The sequence below is a fragment of the Buteo buteo genome, chromosome 21, assembly GCF_964188355.1.
Source record: "Buteo buteo chromosome 21, bButBut1.hap1.1, whole genome shotgun sequence".
NCBI lineage: Eukaryota > Metazoa > Chordata > Aves > Accipitriformes > Accipitridae > Buteo > Buteo buteo.
The window spans coordinates 17,396,021-17,422,313 of record NC_134191.1 but is presented as its reverse complement, the minus strand read 5'-3'; the positions used below and the strand labels follow the sequence as shown (position 1 = coordinate 17,422,313).

Genomic DNA, 26,293 nt, shown 5'->3' with positions numbered 1-26,293 from the left:
CCTGCCTGCCTGGGGCCGGGCCAGGGGACGCCCGGCTCCCTGCCACCGTCTTGGATGTCCAGAGCCTGCCCTTCCGTCCGCCTGACCCGCAGGGTTCGGGCCGCGTTCCTCCCCGCACATGGGGGCTCTGATGGGAGGGGGTGCGCTCCAGGGGCTGCAGGCCTGGCTGCTGTCAGCTCCGGGAGGTGCCTTCACCGCCCTTTGAGGTGCTTTGTGCTCCTGCTGGGGTCACGGCGGAAAATCTGGTGATCCCGACGGTTTGGAAGGCGTCACGGCCTGCACACGTGCGCACTGTCGGGGCTAGGTGGGGACAGCAGGCTCACCTGGCGTGGTGCACATGCCACAAGAGAGTGCTCTTTGCTGGCACCTGGGAAGAGGTGCTTATTCTCCTCTCTAGGGAGGCAGGTGGCAAGGAGAAGGAAATCTCTCTTCCCTTCCCACCGCTCCTCTATTTATCTCAGTTTTTCAGTGGGCATCTACAGCTGCAAACTCACTGCTCATATTTAGTGTTTGTTGGGGAGTCCATGGAGTCGGTGTCAGTAAAGGTCGTCTTGCTTCCCAGCCGGCTTTAAATGTCTCAGTATATTATTCTCCAACTGGAAGCTGTCTTTTTCATGATGGCAATGTGGTGTCTGCAGTGTTTACTGGACACCTGGGTAACTTAATGTTCTTTATATTTTTGAGGCTGGCAGGTCTGATATCAGCTGGTTGCTCCTCAGCATGGGCTTTCCATAGGAAGCTCTGTGTTTTCCATTGTTCAAATAAATACTCCTCCAGCCTTTCCCTCAGCTCACCTAGCCAGTTATTCTTTACTGTCAGGTTGGGCTGCACATCTGGGATGCTTGGCCGCTTCTCTTGCATAGCCCCAGTGGAAATAAGTGCTTTTTACCAACCCTGCAGAGCTTACAGTGGAGTGGAGCAGGCACAGATCATTGCTTGGGGGTGACGTCAAATGATGAGAGATGGTGCTGTCCTACAAGATTGTTAGATGGAGGGAAAGCACCTATCTCTTTCCTCAGGCAGTTGCTTGGTGGCCCGAGTACATCAAAAATACGCCCGTGACCCATTCCCTGGTTATTCTGCATGTGCTGAAGTGCAGATCTCTGTCCTTGGAGATGACTTGATACTTGTCTGGACAAGGCTGTGAACAGCTTGATCTGACTTTGAATGGGGGGGTGGGGTGAGTTAGAGACCACGAGAGGTCCTTGCCTAAATTATCCCAAGATTCTTCACCCAAAGACTGAATGGGAGACAGAGGATACTACAGACATCCTTGGGACTGGGGCTGTACCAGGCTGACCTCTTTGCTTGAGATCTATTGCTTGTCTTGGTCCCAGCTAGTAGTGTGGTGTGTTTCTCTCGGATCCCTTCCTGGTTTCCTGACAGGCTGTTGTAATGGTTCTCCCTTTTTCCTCTGACCCCAGGGTTTCTCACGGGAGTAGGTGTTGCCACACAGTTGGTGTGGCCAAAGCAGTTTTGGTGTAGGGATCTGTCTTCTGAAAGGTACTGCACCTCCCAGGACACACGCTCTCACAGGGCTTGAGCACTGTGGGATCAGCCTGTCTGGTTCATCTCCCAGCAGGGATGCTGGGCTTCATACTGCAGTATGGAGTTCCGCCCTTTTTCTTTCCCTTTCAGGGAGTCTCAGTAGTTCCCTAGGGCTCTGCAAGACCAGGCTTTCTGGATTGGGTGCTGCTTATTCCAGGCCATCTCTGGGAAGCAGAGAAGCCTCCTGGTCCTTGGGCTGATACTGCTTCTTCCAGCAGCTGCTGTGTTGTGCAGCCTTGTAGTAGATGGAGCTTTGATACATTTGATTGTTTTAAAGATTGGGGAATTCTGCTTGCCTTTTGTACTGTGTCGTCTTCAGAATGTGATGCCTCAGGAACCCCCATTAAACTTTTCTGGAGTGGATTTATGTATTCTAAATCAGGAGATGGGTTTACGTGCCATGTTAGCAGTGCTGTTTTCCCCACTGCACATTTAACGTAGCACGAGATGAGTTCTGTGTCCTCAAGCATGCTTTCCCCTTGTCCTGAGGGAGCTGGGTGCTCAGGCACCCTTGCAGCTCTAGTTATTGGTAGCCGAGACCTTCTGGTGGTCTGAGAACTTTTCCCAGAGCCTGAGCTGGAGAGTAAGCTGTTTCGAAGCCCCTTACAAAGGTGCCAGAATAGAGCAGTTTCATTAGAGCCTGAACCACATCTGTAGCTTGAGAAAGATTTGCACTCTCAGATGGTAAACAGTGGGCTTTTAGTGCTTCCTGCCTGCTGGACAGGCAGCCAGACCTCATTGGAGTGATGAGAGTGATCCTGCAGTCCTCGTTGGAGTTAACAGTTCCAAGGTTTGGGAATGACTGGTAGTACTGAATTTTGATCTTGGGTGGGAGATAAGGTGATACTATGTTGGCATCACCATTTTTCTGGTGTCCACAGAAGAGGGAGATAGAGCTTGAGTTCAAGCTTTGCATACCCCATAAAGGTTGTAGTGTCTGATCCAAAGCACGTATTTTAAGATGGGTGGATTGGGCCAGACTTCTCAAATGATTCTAGCTTCTAGTAAATAACCTTTGGGCTCTCTAGGTACCTGCTGCTAGCAGACCTTTGATTTTAGGAGACAGCTTTAAAATTAAATGTACCTTCATCCCCTCTATGTTGCAGGTGATTGAACCTGATAATAATTCAGTGACCTGAGGGGATCGCAAGAGAGGAATGTGTTAGGACACAGCTGAGTTGTTGAGGGAGAGCCATGCTTTGTCCCTAATAGCTTTGCAAAGCTGGACTTTTCTTTAAAGGTTCCAGAAGATGGTATCTGCTTGCATCCTGGTGCCAAGGCACTGACAGCACTGGAAGTCACCTTGAGTAGTTGTCTCACAGAGAGAAGATTGGCCCTGCCTGCCTGTGATTGCCAAGCGATCACACCAGGTCAGTGAGCTGGGAAAGTCACAGGGGTATGGAAGTTCTCCACATTCACTGAGATTTTTGTGCTAGCAGTATTGCTCTAAACTCCACAAAGCATGAGGGGCCTGGGACTTGGTCCTAGTGCACATAAAATCTTCAGGGTGGATACACCATCAGCTTATCTTTCCCCTCACTGTCCCTCTCTCCCCCTGCAGTCTGACACATCCTTGTGTGTTTTTACTTTATATCACAGAAATGTGCAGCCAGTAGTTGACAGAACCCTCTTTCTGGGGAGGGGAGGATTCCTGTTGGGTACCTCCTGGAGCAAAAGTTTGAGAATAATAGCCTGGGGAAACAATGGATAGATCAAATTTGGAGTACTGCTGATTTTAGAGTCAGACCTGTGGCAGGATTGTAGGTGCAGCTCGAGCCAGGTTTGTCAGTGCAGCCGAGCTGTTGGCCCAGCCCTGCTGCATGGCTGTCCCTGTGTTGCCCCCTGTGTCAACAGGTAACCCCACATGTCGTGCCTCGTTACCCCTGTAGGCTTTTCTGCTTCCTGGCCGTGCTGTCTCCCAGCAGGGATGTCGCTGAGGAAGCGGTGGGAGGTCAGGTGTCAGCTGGCCTCACTGACAGGGTTACAAAAGGGGTTCTAGGACCAAACCCATTCCACAAAAAGGATTAAATATCAAAATCCTTGGTGCTGCCTGTGTGCTCAAAAGTGCTGAGGAAAGGGGCTGTATCAAGAGGGAGGATCAGCTGGAGCAGAGAACAGTCCCTTGGGCTCCCTGTGCTTCCCAGGGAGTGTGCGCTCTCCCCTGCCTGCAGCTCTGCCTCTGTTGGGGATGCACTATCCATCCTACTGATGGCGGCAAGGAAAGCACAAGGCCCTGGGCCTCAGCAGCCAGCCTGTACCCTCCCTGCAGAAAACTGCTATTTTAGCTAAATTGGAAGGACTGGCAGCTGTTGCCCCAGGGGCCAGACAACCCCCTTCCTCCTGCAGAGCTGCATCCCTCAGAGGTGATTTGTGAGCCTGTACACTTCTGACCCAGGGTAAAGGGGAGCTCCTGTCTTGAGGGAGCATTAACATCACTGGCTTTAGCCATTAAGGAAGGGATCTTGTGCTTGTCTCGAGACTGAAGTGCTCGCTCTTTAGCCTCACAAGCTGTTGGTAACAGCACCCGAGGAGGTCAGTAATTTTCCAGAGCGCCTACACCTTCAGTTGATTTAGCCTGCTCAGACAGAAGAATCATGTAAAAGCCAAGGGAGCATGCGAGGCCTCTCCTAGGCAGTCCCTTGTTTGTTCATTAACTGGCCAGAAAAGTGATTCTCAGGTCACTGACTGTGGTAACTCCTGCACAAACGGGCTGAGGCTGGACATGTCATGCCAAGGAAGCTGCAGCAAAGGAGAGCTCCTTCCATCTTAGGTGTTTGGGCTGCCTGCTTCCCCCTGGCCCTGAAATCCCTTGGCTGTGGATTCCTTTTGTTCTGGGAGACTGCAAGTTCCTCGCTGCCCCTGTGACAGTGCCTGGAAAAGAGGTCAGAGCTGTGGGCTCAGCCCTAGGTGGGACTGTGTCCCAGTCCTTGGGTGAAGCTGTCTGATGGGGTGTGCTCCCCTCGCTGGGAGGGCAGCTTCCCCGGCTGTGCTCCAGCAGCTCTCCACGAGCACCCTGAGCGCCATCCCCACGCAGCCTCGGCCCGGCCATGGGTCACAGGCCATGTACAGAAAGCCAGAGCTTCTCATTCTATAGCACAGCAGCAAAAGAGCCCACTGGGGCTGGGAAAGGGCAGCCGCAGCCTTCGCAGCAGGCTCTGACACCCTGTGCCTGCAAAGGCCTACGGAGCTGAGCATCAGCAGAGCCAAGTAAAACTAAAACACACCCCTGGAGAGGGATGTGGAGGGCAGGGTGGGAGCAAGGCTGTCGCCATGGCCAGGGACAAGGCCACATGATGGCAGTTTTTCTGCACAAATGCTTCAGCACATGCTGAAGGACCTTCAGGGAGTTCAGCAGTGCTGACCAGCTGGTGGCTTTTTCCCTAATTTCTGACCCCACAAGAGGGTGGATGTTGAAACGTTGATCACTTGTAGAGGGGAAAAAAAGGAATAACCTCTGGGGAGCTGCAGAAATTTGGAGCACTTAGCCTTTGCCAAACTGGGAGCTGCATCTGCAAGAGCAGCCACAGCCACCTTCTGAGCAGCACAAACTATTAAGGGTCATATCTGTATGCCTGTGACACACCTAAGCAATGTGCGCTGTGGTGTTACAAAGCTGCTGGTGGCTCAATAGCTGCTCCACACGTTTCCAGACCTGCTGTAGCAAAATCTGATGATCACTTATTTCAAGGTCTGTACAGACTTGGCTTGCCAGCAAAGGCACAGGACAGCCGCTTAACATCTCCATAACACCCAGCCAAAAAAAAAGAAAACTTGAGACTCAAGAACCTGCAGAGTAGCCTGTTATTAGCAATAGTATCATTGGTAATGAGGAGAAACAAAGATGACCATTGCTCTGGAGTCTGTCAATAGGGTCTGCAATATGCACTAATTTAATCTTGTGCATCTTCAGCCTCTATTGCCACTGTCTCAGTAGTGATTAGAAACCAGAGATTTTTTTTTAATGTAAATAATAAAATTTGTGCTATAAGAATATAGCTGTAGCACCCTGATCCACTTTCTACAACACATGATATTAGAAAGCTTCTAATGAATTTGAAGAAAATGTAATTTTGACTAGAAGTAAAAGTTTAAGGAAGCAATAAGAAAAAACAGAGGTGAGCATGGTGTTCTGCTTGGTTCTTGATGGGGTTTAGGAGAGATGCTAAAAGATGTGTATAGAACAAGAAACTCCTGTTTCTAGTCAAATATTAAATAAAATTAGGCCTAGTTCTTAAATTCAACAGGCTTTAGCAAAAATTAGTTTGAAATATTAGTATAATGAATTAGTTATTACGGCAAGTAATCCCACAGAAGGGTACAGAATGAGGAAAAAAATCTCCAAAAGGTCTCACTAAAGTTCAACATGATCCACTCTCCCATACGACTCTACAAAAACTTTCATGGCTAAATGTCAGACTTGCTCTCAGCTCAGCCAAGGCAAATGGCTGTTTTCTCATTATCTCTCAGCATAAGAGGGTGTTATTAGTTTAGTGATAGTCTGGAGGGTTGGGGGGTGGGTTGTACTTACTACTTCTTGCTTTTCTCTTCTCTCTCTCTCAAAGGTGTTCAGAGTTTAAAACCAGAAAGGTATCTGTAAACTAGCCGTAGCCTGCAAAGTGCAGCTGACAGTGAAGCATAATCCTCCCTCAGTTACTTGAATTTTGCAGTCTCACAACAATTGTTTAAGCAGACTTTATTGAAAGAGAAAAGTAGCAACTGAATAAATGCACAGAAGGGACTAACTTAACCAACCCTTTGGATAAAAGTCAGGGTAGGGCAAGAAGTGTCATGGGAGTGTTTTAATCCATCAGAAATGTGATGACTAAATGAGCAATTACTACTCTGAATACGTACCATCACTGGGCCCCTCCTACACTCACTTAGGAGTATTTCCACATTTCTCATGCAATCTGCCTGTGTGACAAATCCGCACACACGCTGTATCCAATTAGTGTCAAGCATAAGTGCTGCTCAGGATGTGTCTCATGTCTCTAAACCCCTCCTGGAAGCAATTTTCCTAGCATGCAAAGAATAAATCACTATTCTCCTAACTTTCTCAGAGGACAGTTACCAAATAAGGGCAAAATAAACACATGTAATACACGATAAAGCATGCTAATAATTAGATCATATTCTTCCAGCAGAAGTAGATGCAGAGTATTAGCTGCTTTAAGTGTGAAACATTACATGTAATTAGTCAGGGTAGGTGAGACAAGGCACTTGAATGGGCACTTGTGGAAAACTAGTGAAACAGCCTGCTTAAAAAAAAAAACCAAACAAAAAAAACCCCAAAGAACTAGAAAAGAAGAAAATCCATGCACACCTACTACAGGAAGCATAAGTTACTTTCTCTGTGTCCCAGCCTCTCCAGAAGCTTCAGTACATGACAAAGAGAGCAGAGGGAGGGTACGCAACCTGCTCTGCACATGCCCTCATTGGGCACCGACTGCACCAGGGTGAAACAGTTAGCTTAATTTGACAAATGGCAACATGACCACACCTTGTATAATCAACAGACACACCGTGCTATTGGAATGTCCTTAGTAGTCTCCTATGACACCAGCTATCACTCTTCACACATGTTTTCAAGTGACCAAACATCATGCTTAGACAGAGGCAATGCTTGCTGAGAAAAAGGAACTCTTACACCAGGATGTAACACAAATCTTCCTGAAATGAAGCCAAGCCCCAAACTGTATTTTAGTCCAGCAGCGGAAAGGTTGGGTTACCTCTGAGCAGGCCTAGAAGGAACTCAGGAGGCCATGGAAGCTGGAGTGCTTCCTTAGGTAAGAATACTATGGGCCAAAGACAAGATACTAGCATAAGAAAGGCTTAATTAATTAGTTAATTATCTACCCAGGGGCAGCTGTAGTGGGAAACACCAAGGTAAAAATGCCTGTTTCAGGGTAGCTGGTTGTATGTTAGGTGCTGAGCTGGGCTTTCTTTTTCAGCACTCGTGTACAGGAGAGGTCTACCCCTGCTTTCCTACTCTCTTGTTGCCTTCTGCTGAAGGCTGGCTGGGTCAGAAACCATCACCTGCTACTGAAGGAGCAGCTCCCCTGAAAAGAAAACAGTCTGTGGTGGCTTCAGTTTAATATTGTGCCCAAGAAGTTACATGCACCAGAGGTGAATGAGAAGGGCTCAGAGGAGAGCACGGATGAGCTTACCACAGGTACAGGACGCAAAGCCAAACAGAGGGATGCTTTGTTTCGGGTTATTCTAAGAGAGGCAGTGAGGATTATGAGGAAACACTTTGTATCTCTTTCTCCTGCCAGAAGACAGAGCATTAAACTTGTAGTCAAAGTAAATTGGAACTCTGAGCGGCCGAGAGTGTGTAGCAGCCTAGCGTATGTGTGCTGCACAGCCAGGCAGTGAGGACATGCAAGCAGTCGCAGGCGTGTGAGAAATTGCCTGTGGACAACTCAAGGACCTGAAGGACCTTTGTCTTTCAGGACCGTCCATCCTGATCTCTGATATTTGTGATTATCAGAACTCAAGAGGCCATTAATAAGAGTTACAGATAGCAAAACAGATTGCCATGAAAGGGCAAAGAGAAACCCCCTTGTTTACCACCATTCCCTCAGGCTAATCAGGAACTGGAGGCTGGATCCAGCCTAGGCTGCTCCGGGTTGCTTTCTAAGAGTGAGCAGACAATGCACTGCGAATGACACTTGACCACATAACAAATGGAGGATTTGCATCCGCTCACTTTTTATATGTGTTGCTGGAAAAGCACACCTAATTTGATAAAAATCTAACTTCCAGCTATGAAATCCAGAGAACTTTTGCACCTGGCAAAGGTTCAGGTGGAAATCTATCCCAGGGTGGGTGATGAGACCTGAGAGAGCCCTGGTCTCTAGTGGAAGCAAATGCTAGGCAGGGGAGGTTCGCTTAGGAAATGCTGATATTTTCTTTGCCTCAACCGACTTAGGTATCGGGATTCCTGTCTGATACTAAGCAGATAAGCTTGGTGTGGGGTTTTGGGGAATTGAGCATGCCCCGGGGGGGGCTGAGGGCTGGCCCAAGGAGGGTGGATTACCTGGGACTAAATGGCCAGCGCTGCTCCTCGCAGCCCAGCTGGGTTCTGGCAATCAGGGCTGGCTGCCCCACCTCACTCATACCCCACACACCTGCAAACACAGCAGGAGATCGTCCTGGTTTCAAGCTTATCACCTGGTCAGGGTGGGGTAAAATCGTCTTCCTCAGAGGGGCAGCTGCACCTCTCACCTACGCAGGAGCCCTCAGCGACTTTATGTGCAGAACAATCAGCAGAGGAAGAGTTTGAGCGTGGCTCAGCCTGTCATGCCTCGGTGAGCCCATCCATAACGCGGAGGTGACTCTGGTTTTGTGTTTTCAGCACCTCTCTGGTCGCAGGAGACAGGCGTGATGGATGGTTTCCCTTCCCTGCCAGCGGTTCAGCTGCTCCGTTATGGGACACGGCAGCCCTGGGGCACAGGGATGTGGGCAGCGGGCCTGCCTCAGGGATGATGGCGGGGGGCTGTTCCTGGGCACCCCAGCCCAGAAGGTTGGACCTGCTCCGCTCTGGCAGTGTCCTGTTCCTGATGAGAGCGTGGTACGAAAACCACCCGTCCCCTTGCTCCCTGCACGGGTGTTCCCCCTGCGCCTCCCTCCCTGAGCCTGGGGACGCTGTGGGCAGGAGGGCAGCGTGCCTGCGCCTCCAACCCGCCGTCGTGGCGTCCCCGCTCGGCTTTACGGGAGCACAGGGCCTTTCCCCTCAGAGAGGGATCCCCGGCCTCCCGCTCGTGTCCCAGACGGGCCAAACAAGGGGACCCGGGGCTCCAGTCCGAGCAGGGGCTGTGCTGGAGCAGCCATGGGGTGGGGGTCCCGGCCAGTCAGGGCCGCTGAGGCCCATCGGTGCCTGAGACAGGCCGGGAAGCCGCCCAGCTCCTCTCCCACACACCAGCAGGATTGACCCTCATCCACCTTCCCCAGAGCTCGGGGACACGAAAAACACACAACTCCTCCCGCCATGCCTGGAGCGTGGCCGCCGGTGGCCGGAGGCCGCTGCGGGGCCGCCGCCGGTCTCGCTGTGAGTCAGGGCAGGACACGTGAGGCCCCAGCGCCGGCCCCGACGCCTTCCCGCCCGTCTGCCATCGCGTGCCAGGGCTGGCGCTGAGCACACCCTGCCCTGGGATCCCGAACCGTCGCGCAGCCCTGCAGGTAAGTGCCGGGGAGGGGTTCGGGAGCTTCTTGTGGTCGAGACCGAGGGTGTTTTGGGGTTGTGTCCTGGCTCTGGGTACACGGCTGGGTTGTGGTTTACTCCCCGAGGGATCACACCGCTGTATGAGGGGTTGTGGCACTGTGGGGGTGAGCCACAGGACTTCCCTGTAACCCCTATGTCTTCTTGACTGGACTTCCCCATCTTTTAAATTTTTTTTTCTATAAAATCCTCATGGCAAGCCCTGTACTTCACGCGTAGAGGAAGATTTGTTTGCCTTAATTTTACTTAGACTAAACCCATGAGCTCTTCTGGCTTCTGATGAGCTCATTTTCTTCCCTCCAGAGCTTTCCTACAACCACAGAGAAGAGCACACAGCACATAAGGAGAAACACAAACCAGGTAATTTCAAATACTGTATGTAAATGTGTACGGGAGTGCTGCCATTACATTACCAGGCAGCAAACCGCCCCAGGTTTGCAGGTGTAGGGCTGGCAGCAGCACGGCCGCCGTGTCCAGGCTTGCTGCAAGAGCCGGGAGAGGAAGGAAGCGCTGGTGCTGTGGCAAGGGGGGGACAGGCTGCACCCCCTCCCTGCTCACCCCCATGGGGACGGTCACATTGAGCCCGGGGAGCTGCCCTCCCTATGGTGACACGCACTCGCTGGGTCTCTCCACCTGCCTGTCTTCAAGGACACTGTAAAGATTGAAAAGTCTGAGTTTTGCTACTTCTCTGTCGTATTTCAACTATATTTGACAACAGGAAGGCAAACAGATGAATAGCAGAAGTATCTTTCTTGTGGCATTGCCTGAGGAGACTAGAGTAGGAATGGTTTCAAACTGAGCCAGTGTGGATCAGTTTTTGTCGTCTCGCTGGCAGAAACTACCAGCTTTCACCACGGCCACAGTCCTCCAAGACATCTTCCTGTGGAACTAACTGCTAGGACCAACTTAAGACTTGCAGGTGTGCTTTATGAAACTTGTTTGGTTTGGTTTGAGAGAAGGGCAGGGTGGGACTTTATGTTTAAAATAAAATTTGGCAAGATTTGGTGCCAGCATATAACTTAAAATGAAAAGTAAATGTAGTTTCAAAGGGAAAAGGTTTACGATTGTCTGGTTTTTGTTGGGAAGTCAGAACAACCTTATTTTACTTTATTTACATTTTTTGCTATCCCGTTGAACAATTTCACTCAGATACCTTTCATCAGCTAAGCAAAAAGTTGTTGTGTATGGCAGTTATTAGCCTCACTTTCTAAACAACTAGGAGAAGTCTGACTCTGCACACAGATTTTGTTCTAACATGTTAAAAAGACCTTGCTGCAATTAAGTTCTGATTTACTGTGGGGAAAGCAAGATGAGGTCTGTTGTTTGTGTCATTCTCCAATGAGCTCATGGCCAGGCTGAAAAGAGTATATCATCATCCTTCTCTCATTATGAGGTATAATCAACTAAATCACTTTTAAAACATACAATGATTAAATGCCTATACTTATCCTTTGTTTAGATCTGCTTTTCTTTGCAGAAGAGCCACAAGAGAATTAATTGTCCGTAGTCTAAGAGAAATTACGTACCCAACTTCCTTAGTTACGTAAAGCTTGGCGACTGACTGGGCTTAGCTGTGCTGGAGGCACAGAAAGGGAGACAGGAGCAGACGCTGGCTGCTCCTGGATCCTCTTGTGGCATTCAGGTCTTATCATAGCAGGATGCATAAGTGCATTAGGCAAATGTGTTTCTGTTGCTGGTACAGCTGAGCAGTTCAACCATTCCGGCCAGCAAATGGAACAGCTTTAAGGTAAATCAGTCTGATAGCAAATGAGGTTGACAGTGTCTCCTCTGCCTTCAGTGTTGAATCTGCTTCTCCTTTGCGCATAGTAGGACAGATCTGCTAGTGCCTACTTGCTTGCTCTGTCTTTGGAATGACGCAAAGCCGGCATAAGGCAGCTGCTGTGACAGGTTTGTGTTACAGGAAAAGCAATGTGCCTCGAATGTGCCAATGAAAGGGGCCTTCATGAGGTAATAGGAGCCCCAAAGACAAACCTCCTGAATTTTGGTCAACAGTGAAATATGTGGATATTTATAAATATTTTTATGAAACGGACTTCATCAGTCAGAAAAGAAATGTTTATATTTAAAGTAATTCTGTTCCTTTAGGCCTGGTATTTTAACTGTGCAGTCCACAAATAGGTCTAAAGGATTTAAATTCCAAAAGCAAACACTGTTGCAAGGTTTAAGCTGAGTAAATAGGAAGGCAGGAAAGATACTGAAAAAGGCTGAAAACCATAGCTGGAGATACATAACTGCACAGAAATTACGTTCTTTATTGTGCAGCCGAGAATGAGTTTATCCAGGGTGTGGTATGCTGGATTCCTGTATTTCAACATCAGCTGTTGCTTACCGGGGCAGAGAGGACAGATGCGTTTCCTGCATTCCCTATCCGGTGCTCACAGTCTCACGTTGCCAGTGACTGTCACACAGTGCTGCTGCCACAGCTACAGCAGCAAAGGCTTTAAGTCAGGCAAGGTTTGTGGGAGAGGTAAAAGCTTTTATTAGACTAATTGGTAGAGTTCAAAGCTTGTTTGTCCAAAAACTTGCCAGTTTTTCCATGTATATCAGGTGGTTAGATAAAACATATTACCTGTCATCGTAGATGTCTTGGATAGGCTCATTGTCAGGAATGATTTCAAAATGTTCTTAAAATAAAAATTTTTTTTTTTTTTCACAGTACATCTAGGAGTTAGGTATGCAGTTTTCTGGGCTTAGCCTTCAAAAGTAGTTAAAAAGGTTATGTAATTTTCCCAGAGCCAAACAGCAAACCACTGGCTAAAAGGAGTTTCAAACTAAGGACCTCATCACTTGAAGAACACCAAAAATGTGGGACCTTGACCCTGGTTCCAAGGGAGGGATGGGTTTTGCAGCTACTTTCCAGTCTGTTTGTGTGTAATTTACTCTGAGAACTGACACACAAAAAAAGTTGTTCTGTTTCCAGAATGAAGATGTTCTTGCTTGTGTGTTATACTACCCTTCTGAAGATATTAACTGGACCTGTTTTGGATTTTGTATTAGAATATTTTTCTGACTGATACTAGAGAACTGAAACTGCCTGTAGGAAAAGAAACAGTTTTCCATCTGGAAAATTTAAAGGAAATACTTAGTTTTCAAATTGCTTGATTGAAAGTGTTTTGTTGAATGGACCCAAAAGTCATATTTTAAGAAAAAGTGTGGGTGTATAAACTGGTTTCCTATTGCGCTGTGCATAGTGGAAACTGTACTTTAGGCTCCCCAAAAATCTTCTTTTGCATCTCAGTACAATAGTGGTTTAGCTGAAATGCTGCATGAGGGGAGATGCAGTCAGTGCAGGATGCCTGGACCACAGTAGGCAGAGGCAGCTGTTCAGAACTACAACCACCACAAAAAATGCATCATCAGAACAAAACAACCTCAGAACAAAATTTCTGGGGCAAGTTTAGCAAAACAAAAGGAAACATTGGATTTTGGGGATGTCAGAATGTTTTGTTTCCATGGCAAATACTAGTAAGAAATCTGGATCTAGTAAGATTTAATTGTAATTAAAAATTACAAATTTTTAATTCATAAGCCTAAAGTTAGCAGAAATTTACTTTTCATGACAACTTGGGAAGAACAGATGTTGAAGCGTCAAAGTCTTCTGTGAGACAAAGTACCAATGGTACATATTAAGTACAAGGATGTCAAAGGTACGGAATAATCATTCTGTTTTGTGAATGGAACAGGGCCTATTAAGTTACTCACATCTGTGGTAAATAGTTAATTAGACACCTTTGTAGCTGAAAAAAACCCAACAATGTGAATGATCAAGTCGGACTTCTTTTTGTTTTACTCATGATGATCAGACTTTTGTTCTTTCTTAATAACCAAAGACCAGCCATCAAGACTCACTCAGAGGAGTCAAGAATGGGTCCCAGGAGGGTAAATGAATCATCATGTGAAACTCCCATTGCAACAGAGAAGTGATTTCAAAACTAAAGTGCCCAGAAGTAGATGCCATGTTTGCAGAAAATCAAGTGTAAGACAGAAAAACAGAGAAGTTCAGCTCTGATCTGTTTCTAAATATGCTTTTTCTCCCCTTTTGAACAGGTACAGCAATGGAGAACCTGAATATCATATTTCCAGATTTTACTGAAGAACAGCAAGGTAAGGGTAGCACACAAAGATCAAAGCTTCGTCTCATTCACACAACACAACAGTGTTTGCTAGAGTAGTCTTGAGTCAATGAAACCTGTTTCCTCTGAAAACACACTCCATCCATCTCCTTGCTTGTAAGAGACCAGTAGTTAGTTGCCAGCTCTTCCACGGGCTTCTAATCAGGCCTTGGGGTATGTGCTTGTCAGAATTTTAATGCACAGCAAAATCTTCGTGCACCTAACGCCTAATGAGCTATCTCAATACCTTGGTATCTAGCCCTTTGTGTCTTTGTGCCTGTCTGTAAAATAGCGTGGTCAGAATAAGCACCCATAGTAGGAATACTTCCCCTGCTTCTCTAACTGAGACAATAGCATCACAAAGACATCAGTAATTTGTATGGACTATCGACATTTTTGTACTTTTTTCTTCACTATGAGTGTGGTGAGGCACTGGAACAGGTTGCCCAGAGAGGCTGTGGCTGCCCCATCCCTGGCAGTGTTCAAGGCCAGGTTGGACGGGGCTTTGAGCAACCTGGCCTAGTGGAAGGTGTCCCTGCCCATGGCAGAGGGGCTAGAACTAGATGATCTTTAAGGTGCCTTCCAACCCAAACCATTCTATGATTCTATACCAATTTCTGGCAGACTGAGTTGCTTTATACAGTACAGCACTACTCTCTTTCCTATACGCTAACATGCTGATGTTGGGCAGCATGTTAGAGTCTGATGTCTGTCACTACACCTACACTGAACACCACAGGAACACTACCATGCAACCCACCTCTACTGCTGCACAGTGATTTGCTTGTTTTTCCTCCCAGACATTTTCCAGAGAGTTTTTACTGCTGATGCCAGTTACTTGGAGAATCATGAGAAAAGGGACCAGTCCTTCTGGGAATCACTTGTAAAATGTTTAGCCACCACTGACCCACCCATCCTGAATGCTGAAGAAAAGAACAATGTAAGTTACTACAGAAACATGCATCCTTTGGAAGATATTGCTTTATAGATACTTTTATACTTCTCTGATATCCTTTGGGGAGAGAAAACACACACGCCAATTGTCTGGTATGCTAAAACATGCTAAATGGTGTAAAAGGACACTTGGATAAATGAGACTTGGGTACCTGCTTTTTACTTCATTGTTCTCCATGTGCAAGAACAAATGGCTTTGTATAAATTCCTCAGGATCAGTCCAGCTCACCATTTTCTAGGCAGGACCGTTGTTAGTAACATTTTGCTGTAAGACACTGCAGAGATTGCATGTCCATTTTCATACCCTATAACTATATTTCTCTAGCTCTTTAAATAGTTAACTATTACACACCATGTTTTTTTCCCAGTTGACAGCTCTGCTCTGAGTTGCTGAATGGAGTTTACATTCTCTTCCCATATTTGGCATTACTCTTTGTCCCTGACTTCCCTGTTGTATAGTAGGGGCAGGGGATTACAGTTCCCACAGATGGGGTGAGATACATTCATTTATATAGCAGGGTATGTTTTTACAGGCTGTGTTTTATGGGGAGGACTATTTGCTATTTACTTACCTTTCTTTCAGCTCCTCAACAGCTGCAATGTCCTGCCTGGAGGCTGTGTGGCCTGTCTGAAAGCCATAGAGAAGAAAGGAGTCAGGGCAATGGCTGTTCTTTACCTCTTGCTGAAGACAACCAACCCATCTGGATATAGGCAGCTGCCCAGCTCCAAGGGAAAGGGTGAGTTCTACCTGGCTGCTTGTCAGCTATTTTGTTAAAAGTACTGCAGTGCCGGTGGGACTTGACACCAGTCTGAAAACTCTGATATATGCTTGGAAGTGGTTATCAGTGAACAACTAAAATGTCTAGAAATACTGCTTAGAAAAGTCACTTAGGTATGGTGATAATGGGAGGCAAAGATAGTATTTTACTTTAGTTTGACTTGGGCTTCTTCCACAGAAAAACGCATGTGTGTTTAGGGAGAGAGGATGTCCTGAAATGATGATGCCAAAGAAATTTCTCTGGCTTAAAGTGGTGCCCCAGTTTTTCCTGTCTAGCTGGATTCATGACACCCAGGATACTTTTCTGCATGGACTGTTATCCAGCCAGCCTGGACCATTCTGAGCTCTCATAGTGGTAAGAAATCCAAGCTCAGTCACTGAAAATATTTTTGCAAATGGCCCTAGTGTTGTCCCACAAACAGAGTTCGTTTACCTGGTGTGCAAGCCAATAACACACAGAGTCAAGGTATTTTCAAATTAATTTCATTGATGCACATGAATGGATGCCTGTCTCAAAAATTCCCACGTTTATATACTTAAGTAATACATATTCATTATTATTTCCTTTTAATGATTGGTTCTTTTTTCTTCACCTCTCATGTAAATTAGTGTGCAGACTCTGCCTTCTTTCTTCACTGTCTTCTTTTGAGTAGGTGGTATCATTTGAATAGGTGGTCAATGAGTCGGTGGTTGAGCTCTCCCCCTGTAGGAATTGCCTTTTACCTACTTCTTCCCTAATCTTGGCAGTTCCAAGCAGTTCTTCAAGGTTTGTTGATCAGACCACAATCCATTATCTTTTCTGACATAAGCATTCTACTTATCTACAAAGCCCCATTGTCTAATAGTTTATTCCTAATCCACGCCTAGTTATTGTTTCCCTATTTTAAATATTAACTGATGGGGGAGAGGGGCTGTACACAGGACTTTAGCAGCTCCCTGGTTATTTCAATCATGTTATACATATTAATTGATAACACTAGCAGCATATGTAGTAGCACCTAAAAGGAATGGCTAGAGGATGCCACTCAGGGTGCTGAACCTGGCAACAACATAGAAACAGACTCCACTGCACTTCTCATTTGCCCAGTTGTGCAATAAGAAAGTAAGTGCAGTTCCACAGGGTCCACAGAGTCATTAATTGTCTTTAATAGATCATAGAGCTGCACTCACTAAAGATAACCCTGAATTTAACTGGAGACACTCGAGGAGATCCTGTTCCTGTTTCTGCCTTGATCAAACATGTTCATGAAGGGGAGAGACCTCCCAGCCCGGACAGCAGCCCAGCTTTGGTCATGTCTCAGAGTAGGGACGTTTGTCACAGCAGAGACCCCCTTCCTGCTCTTGTACAGTGGGCAGCATCAAGCAGCTGGGGGGAATCACGTCTAGCTGCGTATGTCCAAATACTACAACTAATCATGAAGAGATGCACAGACCCGCCGGCCCTCAGCACAGAGTTGAATTTGAAGCTGTTAAGAATCACCTGCAACTCCAGCTAGACAAGGCAGGAGCACTTCACTGCCTGGCCCAGAAGTCAGCACCCTGCAGATTTCTCCTCCTCGGTGATTTTTGCCTAGCTGGCTCCGAGGGCTCTGCTTTTGTGCCACAAGAGGGTGCTGGCACTGCGGCACAAACACAGGAACTCGGGGCTGAAGGGAGAAGTAGCCCAGAGAAGGGTGAGCAACCCCTCTCCAGCTAAAGCATCTTTTCAGCTGCAGCGGCTATTGCTTCAGGGAGTGGAGATTTTCACAGAGGTAGCATTATGGGCAAATTAAAGGCCAGAATATGAAACTTTAGGCAGCTACCACAACCATTTAAGGAAGTCTAAACAGTAGGGTATATACTGCTTTCATTTGTAATGCTTTGTACTACTCCTTGTGTGCAAAAAACACAGCTGAAATAAGACCAAGGGTCTGATTTCCTGTCAGACAACCTTTATTAAAGCATTGTGCAATCTGTCATTGTAGAAGAGAGAAAATGTAAATAGTTGTTTCTGATATTTTTTTTTCCTCTCTATAAAACAGATGAAAAATTGAAACTCCTGAAGAGATTAGAAAGGAATCTCATGCTTTCACAAGGGGAAAAAAAGGCTGAAAACTCATCCCATGAGTCCATGGATGAAGATACACAAGGTAAAGAGGATTTATTTTATTTTTCCCTGATACATAACTTAGTCTGATTGCATGTTCATAAGAGATTCACAGAGGAGACTTGCAGCAGTTCAGTAGCAATTCTGCAGAACTCTGAAAAAAGTAAGAAATTGTGCAAAAGAGAGAACACAGAAAATAATCAGTACCCCTAGATTCACTGTCAGTGAAATAGTGGCTGCCTCCCACTCTTGTGGAAGCTGGAGGTTTCAGAAACATAGAAATCTGCTGCAAGATTTCTTCCCAAATAAAAGATCATAACTTCTATGATCTTCAGTGCCTTTATGGTCTAACTGAAGCCTGTGCTATAGCAGGAGGCAAAGAATAATCAATGTACAGTAGTAGCTGGCAATGTTTTAGTACTTCTCTAGCATTTCTTATTAGCAAACATCAACAGTGTATCAAAAGTCATTTTGGCTGCCACTAGACCGTTTCATTCATGGAAAATGAGTGAGACTAAGAAGTGATAGGCAACATGGAAGTGATAATGCTGATACTGGCTTATTCTATTACAGAAAGCTGCTAGCTGATTAAGATCAAATGAGTTGCATTTAGAAAAAAAATTTTCAAACTAATCAGCAGTGCTGATGATATATGTGTTTAAAATAAGAACTTTCTCACTATACCCCTTTATACAAATTATTCCAACTTCAGATTTTGCTGGTTTTCTCCTATTCAGCCAGCTTTGAAGAGAGCTGTGAGGCAAAAGCAGCCAATAATGATCCTTCCATTTCAAAGCCTTGATTTTTACCTACATATGCCACAGCCATTATTGTATTACGAGCAAACGATGACAGTGCTGTTGTTTCTGATACTGTTGACATGTTTTTCTTTAATCTGATGAAAAAACACTTTCTCTATCCAGACAGTGATGGGGAAGATTTAGGAAGACAGAAGACTGAAGGCCAGTTACTTGGAGGTAGGACAAAGTGACAACAGTATTGGTTTTTACTAGAGACAGCCAATATAAATCAAAAAAGGGTAATTTCTGGCATTCTTTGGTTTGACTTTTGAACAAAGGTATACTAACATGTATAGATGTAGGAAAATGACCAGTCAGAATTTGGCTGTAGGAAAGACATTTCCTATGAGATGAAGCTCAAGTAATACTAACACTCAGCCATGCCTTGTGGTTAGAGTTGAACCAGGAGAATAGCGAAATCTACCGTTGTGGGAGAAGTCCTGCTGCCTGGGTCTGTACAGCTGCCATTGAAATGCAGCAAAAGAGTTTTGAAAATATCTATTGCAGCCCCTGCTTACAGGGTCTGCAGTCAGCCCTCAGTGCTGACTGGAGATCATCAGAGAGGACCACACCTTGGATCTTGTTCCTGAGGCTTTTCCTTTCCTTCCAAACAAAAAATGAAAAATAAGTACATTATTGATGAAGAAAATGTGCCACGACAACACACAGAAATAGCTATCAGCTTACGGTATAGAACCATGGATATAAAGAAGTTAAGGCTTTAATCATGTAATTAATGTCTTAAATTGATCTCAGCCCAGGTGTAAGAGCAGCTCATTTAAATTGATATTAGGAGATCTAATTGTCTCACAGGAGTCTGATTCTACCCAGCTCCAGATATTGTGAGAGATGGAATAGGGGGGGTTAATAATCCATTCATGATTCCAACCTTCAACCTGCATAACCCACAACAGAGCTGCCCTCTCTAATGAGTTCGAGTTGGTATCTACTTTGTCACTTCACACAATCACACTAATTTCAATAGAGTTGCATGAGCTAGGACTGGCAGCAAGGTATGCATACTCATTATGGATATTAATCTACATAATCTTTGCATAATATTTTAGGCATACCAGCAGAGGTTGTTCCCTACAGAGATTCAGGTAAGTGTTCCCAGATAACCTCATCCTGCTGGAAGGAAGACTGTAACTGCAGTTTCTTCTTTCTGACATGCTTATATATTAAAAAATAATCCCCTGGCTGTAAATCCATTGGTTTCCTGTTAGCCTTGTATTGGAACTGGGCACGGTGCAGACATTTTGTTGCAAGCTTGTTGTAGTGGCTGGCTGATAGCAGGTGATTTGTACAAGGAGTTCTAGCAGATTAACCCTTTTTTTTTTTGTAGGCCTGCCAGGTTCTCACAGGATCAGCGCACAGCAGTTGTCATCCTTTTTAGGGGAAAACCCAGCGATTCTATTGGGCAACTATTCAGTCTTTCCCAAGAAAGCTAGGCAGTTTTCAGCATTCCCTGCAGCTGTCTATCTCCTGCTGAACAGGGCTGCAAGACTGGGAGGGAGCTGTAACCTGGTTTCTGCAAAACAGCGATACTCAGCTCTGAATGCCTTCTTCACTTAGCTCAGTGCACAGAGCATTCCCCAACAGAAGATATTAGGTGAAAGCCAAATGACAAGCAACAGAGAAACAGTACCAGCTGAGAGGCTGGAACATTCATTCTAAAGGCAAATTTCCTTTTATCAGGCACTGCTGAGCAGCAGCAGAACAGATGTAAAAAGCCCATAGCAGGAAATTTTCAATGGCTTGATTGCATTACAAACCTCATCCCTCCCACTCCCAGGCCAATGCCACATTAATTAGTTAGGAGAGGCAGACAGCCCAACAGACTGGCCTTTTTCAGAGGACACCTGCTCAACCACTTTTCTTCTGGGCATTGGGGAATAGTTGCTGCAACTTGGACTGTTTCAGCTGAGGACAGAGTTGGGAAGAAGCTAGAAATTGCAGCATAATCCCTAAGGGAGGTTTTTGAGTTACCTGTCCTCAAGGAGCTACATCAAATACTGGGGTAGAGGAACACATTGTAATACAATAGTCTCCCTGCAATGCCAGGTGCAGAAAGAGGATTTCAGTACTTTTTTTGGCTTCTCCACCTCTCACCATGGCTTTTGTTGCTTCAGTTCTAGATTACTTCAATACACCAGACTGAGATGCTGAAAAAATTTAGCTAGTGCAGGACACCATGCCTACTGTATTGGACAGGTTCCAGTGATACACATGCAGCACTTGTGATCCCAGCTCTACTTGGTTTTAGCAACTGAATATTAACATAGAGGCCATCAATCTTCTACTGCCCAGCTATTTCAAAGAACCTGGGATCACTATGAATAGTCAGTTTTGTTGTTATTTGTTCTTGGGCCCTTTTAACGTCTTTCATTTCCTGTACTTTCAAGTACTATTTTGTTTATACTGAGTCACCAAATAGGTGAATACTCACTGTGCGTGCTAGTGCTGATAATGGTGGGAAACAATATATTTGTATTTTTACCATAAGAAATAATAAAACTATGTTGCTTTTCAGAGATTACCAGAAGAGAGGATTCAATTGCAGATGGTAAATACAAACAAGCAAATGGAAGTTTTTCTTGTGGATGGTGTCTTTCAGGACTGAGTTTTGCTTAGTGATGACAGTTGTACCAGCTCCTTGATACCTAGATATTTCCTAATCAAAAAGTAGAAGTTTGAGAATAGTTATTAAAATGTACTGTAATGTTTTAATAGAAGAAATACTGTGCAAGTCATTCCATGATGTAAAGTTACAGTGGGACTATTGCATTTAGGAGGCAGATTAATACAGAACTGACACCTGCCAAGTATGAATTGCTGTTCTGATAAATTCTGCGTCTATAGATCATTCATACAACTGCACAGAAGAACATTTGTGAGTCGAACTAGTGCAATACTATGTTAACATTAATAATCAAATAACTGAGTTCGTCCCCAAACCAGAACTTGCTCAATCCAGCATGCTCAAAGAATCAAAAATGTGACTCCAGTATCAGGTGACACAGAACAGAATTTCTTGGCAAAGTTTAGTTGCTTCACAGTTCAAAAGCACAATAGCAAAAGTCTGTACCTCATTTGGAGTACATTTCCAGTACTCTCTTGTTACATCTTTAGAGAAAACTAAATTCACTGCCAGGCAGTGGTTGCCTGGATGCATAGTTCAATGTAAATGAAATCAGCATCTAAAACTTGTGATAAGTCAACTCCCAAAGGCTTATACGCAACAGACTGCCTGGGGGTCCTCTCAGACAAAAACAGAAAAACTTTCTGCTTTGAACACGTCATTGGAAATCTGATAAAATATTCAGCTCTTTCTGACTTTTGACAATATAATCAGAGAAAGAACACAATTTGGCAACTCTGCTCACAACTAGCATAGAAAAAATGCTCTCTATTTAAACCTCTCAAATATCTAGCTTGTTGTTATGCTGTTCTTTCTACGTATCAGTGTAGCTAGCTACAGGAGACTAATTGTCAGCTACAGTTCTTAACTGTGGAGGTGCAGAAATACTTCAACATCAGGCTTACGTAGACTGATGGTACTCATACGCTTAGTAATGAAGATGGTTATATTACTGTAGCTGTGATTGTGCAAAGCACACAAGTATCAAACTGAAGCTCCCTTGTACTACTGCTTTACTCCCCCACTGTAATTCTGAGACTATCGATTGTTCCAGACTAGGCAGAAAAGTGTGCTCTAAAACAATTATCTATTGCTAATGCAACCATCTGATTATGCCTTTAAAAAAAACCAACCAAACAAACAAAACCCCTGCTCTTTTGGGGGTGATTTTAAAATTGTTGATTGGATCTTTCTGAAAGGCTTGCAGATCTTTCCTTTGAACAAACAGTTTTACCTGTATTCTGCTCCTAGAATTGATTTCAGATACAAAAAGGGAAATAAACTTAAAACTCCTTAATTTGAGAGTTTCACGGCAATAAAAGACATTTCTTTTTTGTAGCATGTAAGAACACTCGCCTCCATCAGTGGACAGTACGGTGGATGGGCATACAGAAGGATGGTAATTTAAAAAATTTTTTTTTTAAATTCAACTGCTGTCAACCCTGTTGAACCTTAGTACACGAATAAGATCTCTGTCTCTAAAAAATTTTCATTTTTTTTTCTTGACATGAGTAGTTTGTTGAAGTGCATCAAGGCTTCTCAATGAAAATCATCAAGACTTCTCATAACAACTTGTGTGCATCTATGTTTTGCAGTTGAGTCTGGTGTATAAGACCTCATGTGGAAATAGACTTTGTTTGCCAAATGATACATTGTACCTTAAGGTGTATTCGTAAGGGCCACGCCTGCAGTTGCAACCTAATTTTCCCTCTCTATTTCAGATGAATTCTTTCATTTTGTCATTCTTTGCTTTGCAATTGGAACTTTACTAATTTGCTACTACTACTACAAAGGTAAGGCAAGACTTCAGTAGAAGGATAAATTGTTGCACACTAGAAAAATGAACAAAGCCAAACATTTATTTTGTTGCCTTAGATTGGACTATTTCTCTTGGAACTGGTTTAATCACCTTTGCCTCCCTGGAAACCACTGGGATATACTTTGGTCTAGGTAAGTGTATCTATAGCTGCCAGCTCTGTATCCATACTAGGAATACAAGGTCACACAGTCATTAAACTATACCAGTCCATACAACAGCTAGTGCTGAGATTCCGTAAATCATCACACAACTATCCTGTAACATCTCATTCACAATTACACAGTGTGGCTGGAGACAAACATGCCTTAGTGACACTGAAGGGAGAAGTTGACTATTTTTCCTTCTCAATGATCACAAGACCCTGAGTCACCTCTTTCTGCAGCAATGGCCGAATGCTAAGTTGCCATGACAACGTATAATTTTAGCAGCAAGGCAGTCTTCCCAGATAGACTCTATAAGCTGCTGTGCGCTCAGGCTGCCATTCATTCCCCTGGGACTGAGGCAGCTGAACACCCTGAGGAAGAGCTCTCAGCAGAACCTGGATGGCAGCAGCTACTGAAAATTATATCGAAAAAATGGTGATTCTTGAAAAATCCCTAGGGTTGTCATAGGAAAGGTGCAACTAGCAGCAAGTTATGGCTTCCCAGCTGAGAACAGAAATTGCCTTTGTAATCTTGTGCTAATATTTTTGGTAGGTTGTGGATGGTTCTCAGGAATCAGTCTTGTCGCTACTTTGTTATTAATGATACTGCAAAAAGTGCTTGGGTTCATTAGTATTGCAAGTGTCAGTGTTTGGGTTTTGCCATTTTTCTATTTTTTTTTTATGTTTTACATTGCTGTCTGGCTCATCTTGAAAAAAATGTTTGTTTTCACAATTAGTGTATCGAATTCGGAGCGTACTTGACAGCTTTGTTCCTCTGATTGGCAAATTCAGGCCAACAGGTAATAGTGATCTTCTTGCTGACTGCATGCATATTCCCTAGACCTTCCTGGGTATTTAATTTTGGTCAAGTCTTAAGACCTCTTCTCTAAATTATAATTTCCAGTCTTCTTAATTAAAAAAAAAAGAAAATATTTTACTACAGTTCATGACAGCTGTTTGGGTTTGAAAATGAATTATTCTTGACTCTTTCCATGTTGCAGAGCATTTTCATATTTTTAATACTTTACTCTGTATGGGGTATTAACTATTTCCTGACAATGTCCAAATAAGAATTCTATATCTCAGTTAAAAATTCAGGGTGGGGGGTAGGTTTCTCTTGTTGGGTCTTCAAAGAGACTCCAGGCTCATGTTTATCCGTGTTCATGAACACAAAACATGAAGAATGCTGAAAAGCTGCATAGATACATGACAATTTAAACACAATAGTCCTGACAGTCTTCTTTTTCTTTATCATACAGGTATGAGGAAAGCTGCCTAGCAGGAGTATTTCAGGACAGTTCCACAAAACCCTTCTGGCTGAATTTCTAGTATTAAAAAAAAAAATGCTTTATGAGGCAAACATAAAAACCTAATGGCTAACATGAAATATAGAAGTGTTAAACCATAGAAAGACATCATTCCCTCCCCTCAAAAATAAAGTTGAAATTGCATTACAGGGTCCCATTCTTTCTTCTGAAGTGATTCGTGGCTCAGCAGAGCTCATAAGACAATCTAGATGCAGGTTTATATTTAATTCCATTAAATATAAACACGTTCTTCTTCTCTCCCCCATGCAACCATGTTAGTCTGCCTATGGTGTATCAAAATCAACAAAATTACCAATATTATCCTCCGCTGGTTCTGGATTAGGCTCTGGATGTTTCAGTAGGAATCTTGGCAACCACAAAGCCACCTCCTCTTCACCCCTTGTGATGTTGCAAACCAGGCAAACACCAGCTGCTTGCTTACACAGTTGAGCCCCAACAGTGCAATAGCACTGAAGCAGATTAATTTATTGTGGCAGAACTCAATATAGTGGGCGTATAATGATTTCACCCAGTGAAAGCTGGGTGAGATTTTACATGCAGTGACATAATGGTGCAGTAATGAGATTATTAACAGCAGCAAATTTCATCTCTTCTTCTGAGAGGAAAAATAAAGTGCTTGATTTGACTCACCCCCCAACATTTTTCTTTCTTTGAGTAAAATAAAGTGCAACTTTTACATTCCTTTAATTTTATAGGAACATGTTACACATAATATATGTAGGACTAATGCAATTGTAGACAGAGTGCAAAAAAAAGGGGATACCTTTAAATTTTCAGTAAAAATGTAAAGGTCTTCATACCCATAGAAGGATGAAGACATCAAGTCAGACACAGAGCCATAAAACATGAAATTGTAAGGAAAAGTAAATCTAAAAGCCATTAGCCCAAACAGCCCAGAGTTTTAGAGAAGCAATTCCAAGCCTTGCTCAGAAAATCAAAACACTTACTTTTTAGATGTACTTAATTTTAAATTTTAAGCACCAGCGTTGATCGTTCTTGTGTGTTGCGGTTCCATTTGCACATCCAGAAATATGAGCAATTGTATGAAGGCCTGTATCAACACAGCACAGCAGTTACCTAACATGTCAGGGGTTAAATTAAGCAGTAAGTATGAATGCAAGTTATTTCATAATATTTATGTTCTCATTTATATATACTATTTACATGTCTTTGTAGAAGTAGCCTGTCACACCAAAATACTGTAGATTTTGTGTTGTTAGTCTGCAAATAAAATCTTGCTCAGACCAGTGTAGCATTGTTAACATCAAATGGCTTTTGGGCAGACTGAAAAGTTTGCATAGTCACCCTGCTCTGACAAAAATTGCTTTTTTAGTTTCCTCTGCTGTATAACATCTTTCTGAAAGGTAATTGTGGAAGTCAGGATGAGAAACATATTTTAGTACTAAATATGTTTTCAAATTTGGTACTCTGCAGTCAACAAAAGAAATTTTTAATTTATTTTTTTTTTTAAACAGAAGTTGCTTAAAGGTAAAATAAGCAAAACATTCAAAAATCACCCAGTGGAACACATCATGCAAGATGAACAGCTCACCCAACTTGGAGCAGCTCACATGAGAAGAGTCAATTCTATAGAAAAAAGCAACTTACATGTTCAGCCGCATCCTCTTGGGTATCTGGGAATTTCCTGCTGTTCTTTCAGATCCTTCTTCTTAAGTCCATCTCAGTGTTTTAAAACACTCCTGCCTCTTGCCCAACGGCAAGGCTCTCATTCTGGTCTCACGTATCACCCTTGCTGCAGCACTGGCCAAGCACTCAAAAATACGATACAAGCTCCTATAAAGAGTTTCAGTCTCCTTAAATGAGCTTGTGTTCACTAAGCTAC

General features: G+C 44.2%; 1 protein-coding gene across 10 annotated transcripts; it reads left to right on the top strand.

Moving 5' to 3' along the window:
* Positions 1-124: 124 nt before the first annotated feature.
* TMEM40 (transmembrane protein 40) lies at positions 125-25,683 on the top strand. 10 transcript variants are annotated; one of them, XM_075053074.1, is made up of 15 exons: positions 125-2,338; positions 2,789-9,729; positions 10,073-10,129; positions 13,838-13,894; positions 14,703-14,842; positions 15,440-15,593; positions 17,656-17,763; positions 18,644-18,697; positions 19,588-19,623; positions 21,054-21,086; positions 22,501-22,560; positions 22,883-22,954; positions 23,037-23,111; positions 23,860-23,922; positions 24,382-25,681. In XM_075053074.1, the coding sequence occupies exons 4-15, from the start codon at positions 13,846-13,848 to the stop codon at positions 24,399-24,401; spliced, it is 864 nt and encodes a 287-aa protein (XP_074909175.1). In that variant the 5' UTR covers positions 125-2,338; positions 2,789-9,729; positions 10,073-10,129; positions 13,838-13,845; the 3' UTR covers positions 24,402-25,681. The 10 variants fall into 10 exon arrangements, with proteins under 10 accessions (XP_074909175.1, XP_074909179.1, XP_074909178.1 ...); XM_075053078.1 differs by having other exon boundaries at positions 125-2,918; positions 7,500-9,729; XM_075053077.1 differs by having other exon boundaries at positions 125-7,334; positions 7,500-9,729.
* The last annotated feature ends 610 nt before the right edge of the window (positions 25,684-26,293 follow it).

Excerpts from the sequence above, each read along its gene's own strand:
- TMEM40 (XM_075053079.1), top strand. The coding sequence starts at position 13,846 with ATGGAGAACCTGAATATCATATTTCCAGATTTTACTGAAGAACAGCAA. Across the intron at positions 13,895-14,702 it reads TTTTACTGAAGAACAGCAAG|ACATTTTCCAGAGAGTTTTT; the intron begins GTAAGGGTAGCA and ends TTTTCCTCCCAG. Across the intron at positions 15,594-17,655 it reads GCCCAGCTCCAAGGGAAAGG|ATGAAAAATTGAAACTCCTG; the intron begins GTGAGTTCTACC and ends TCTATAAAACAG.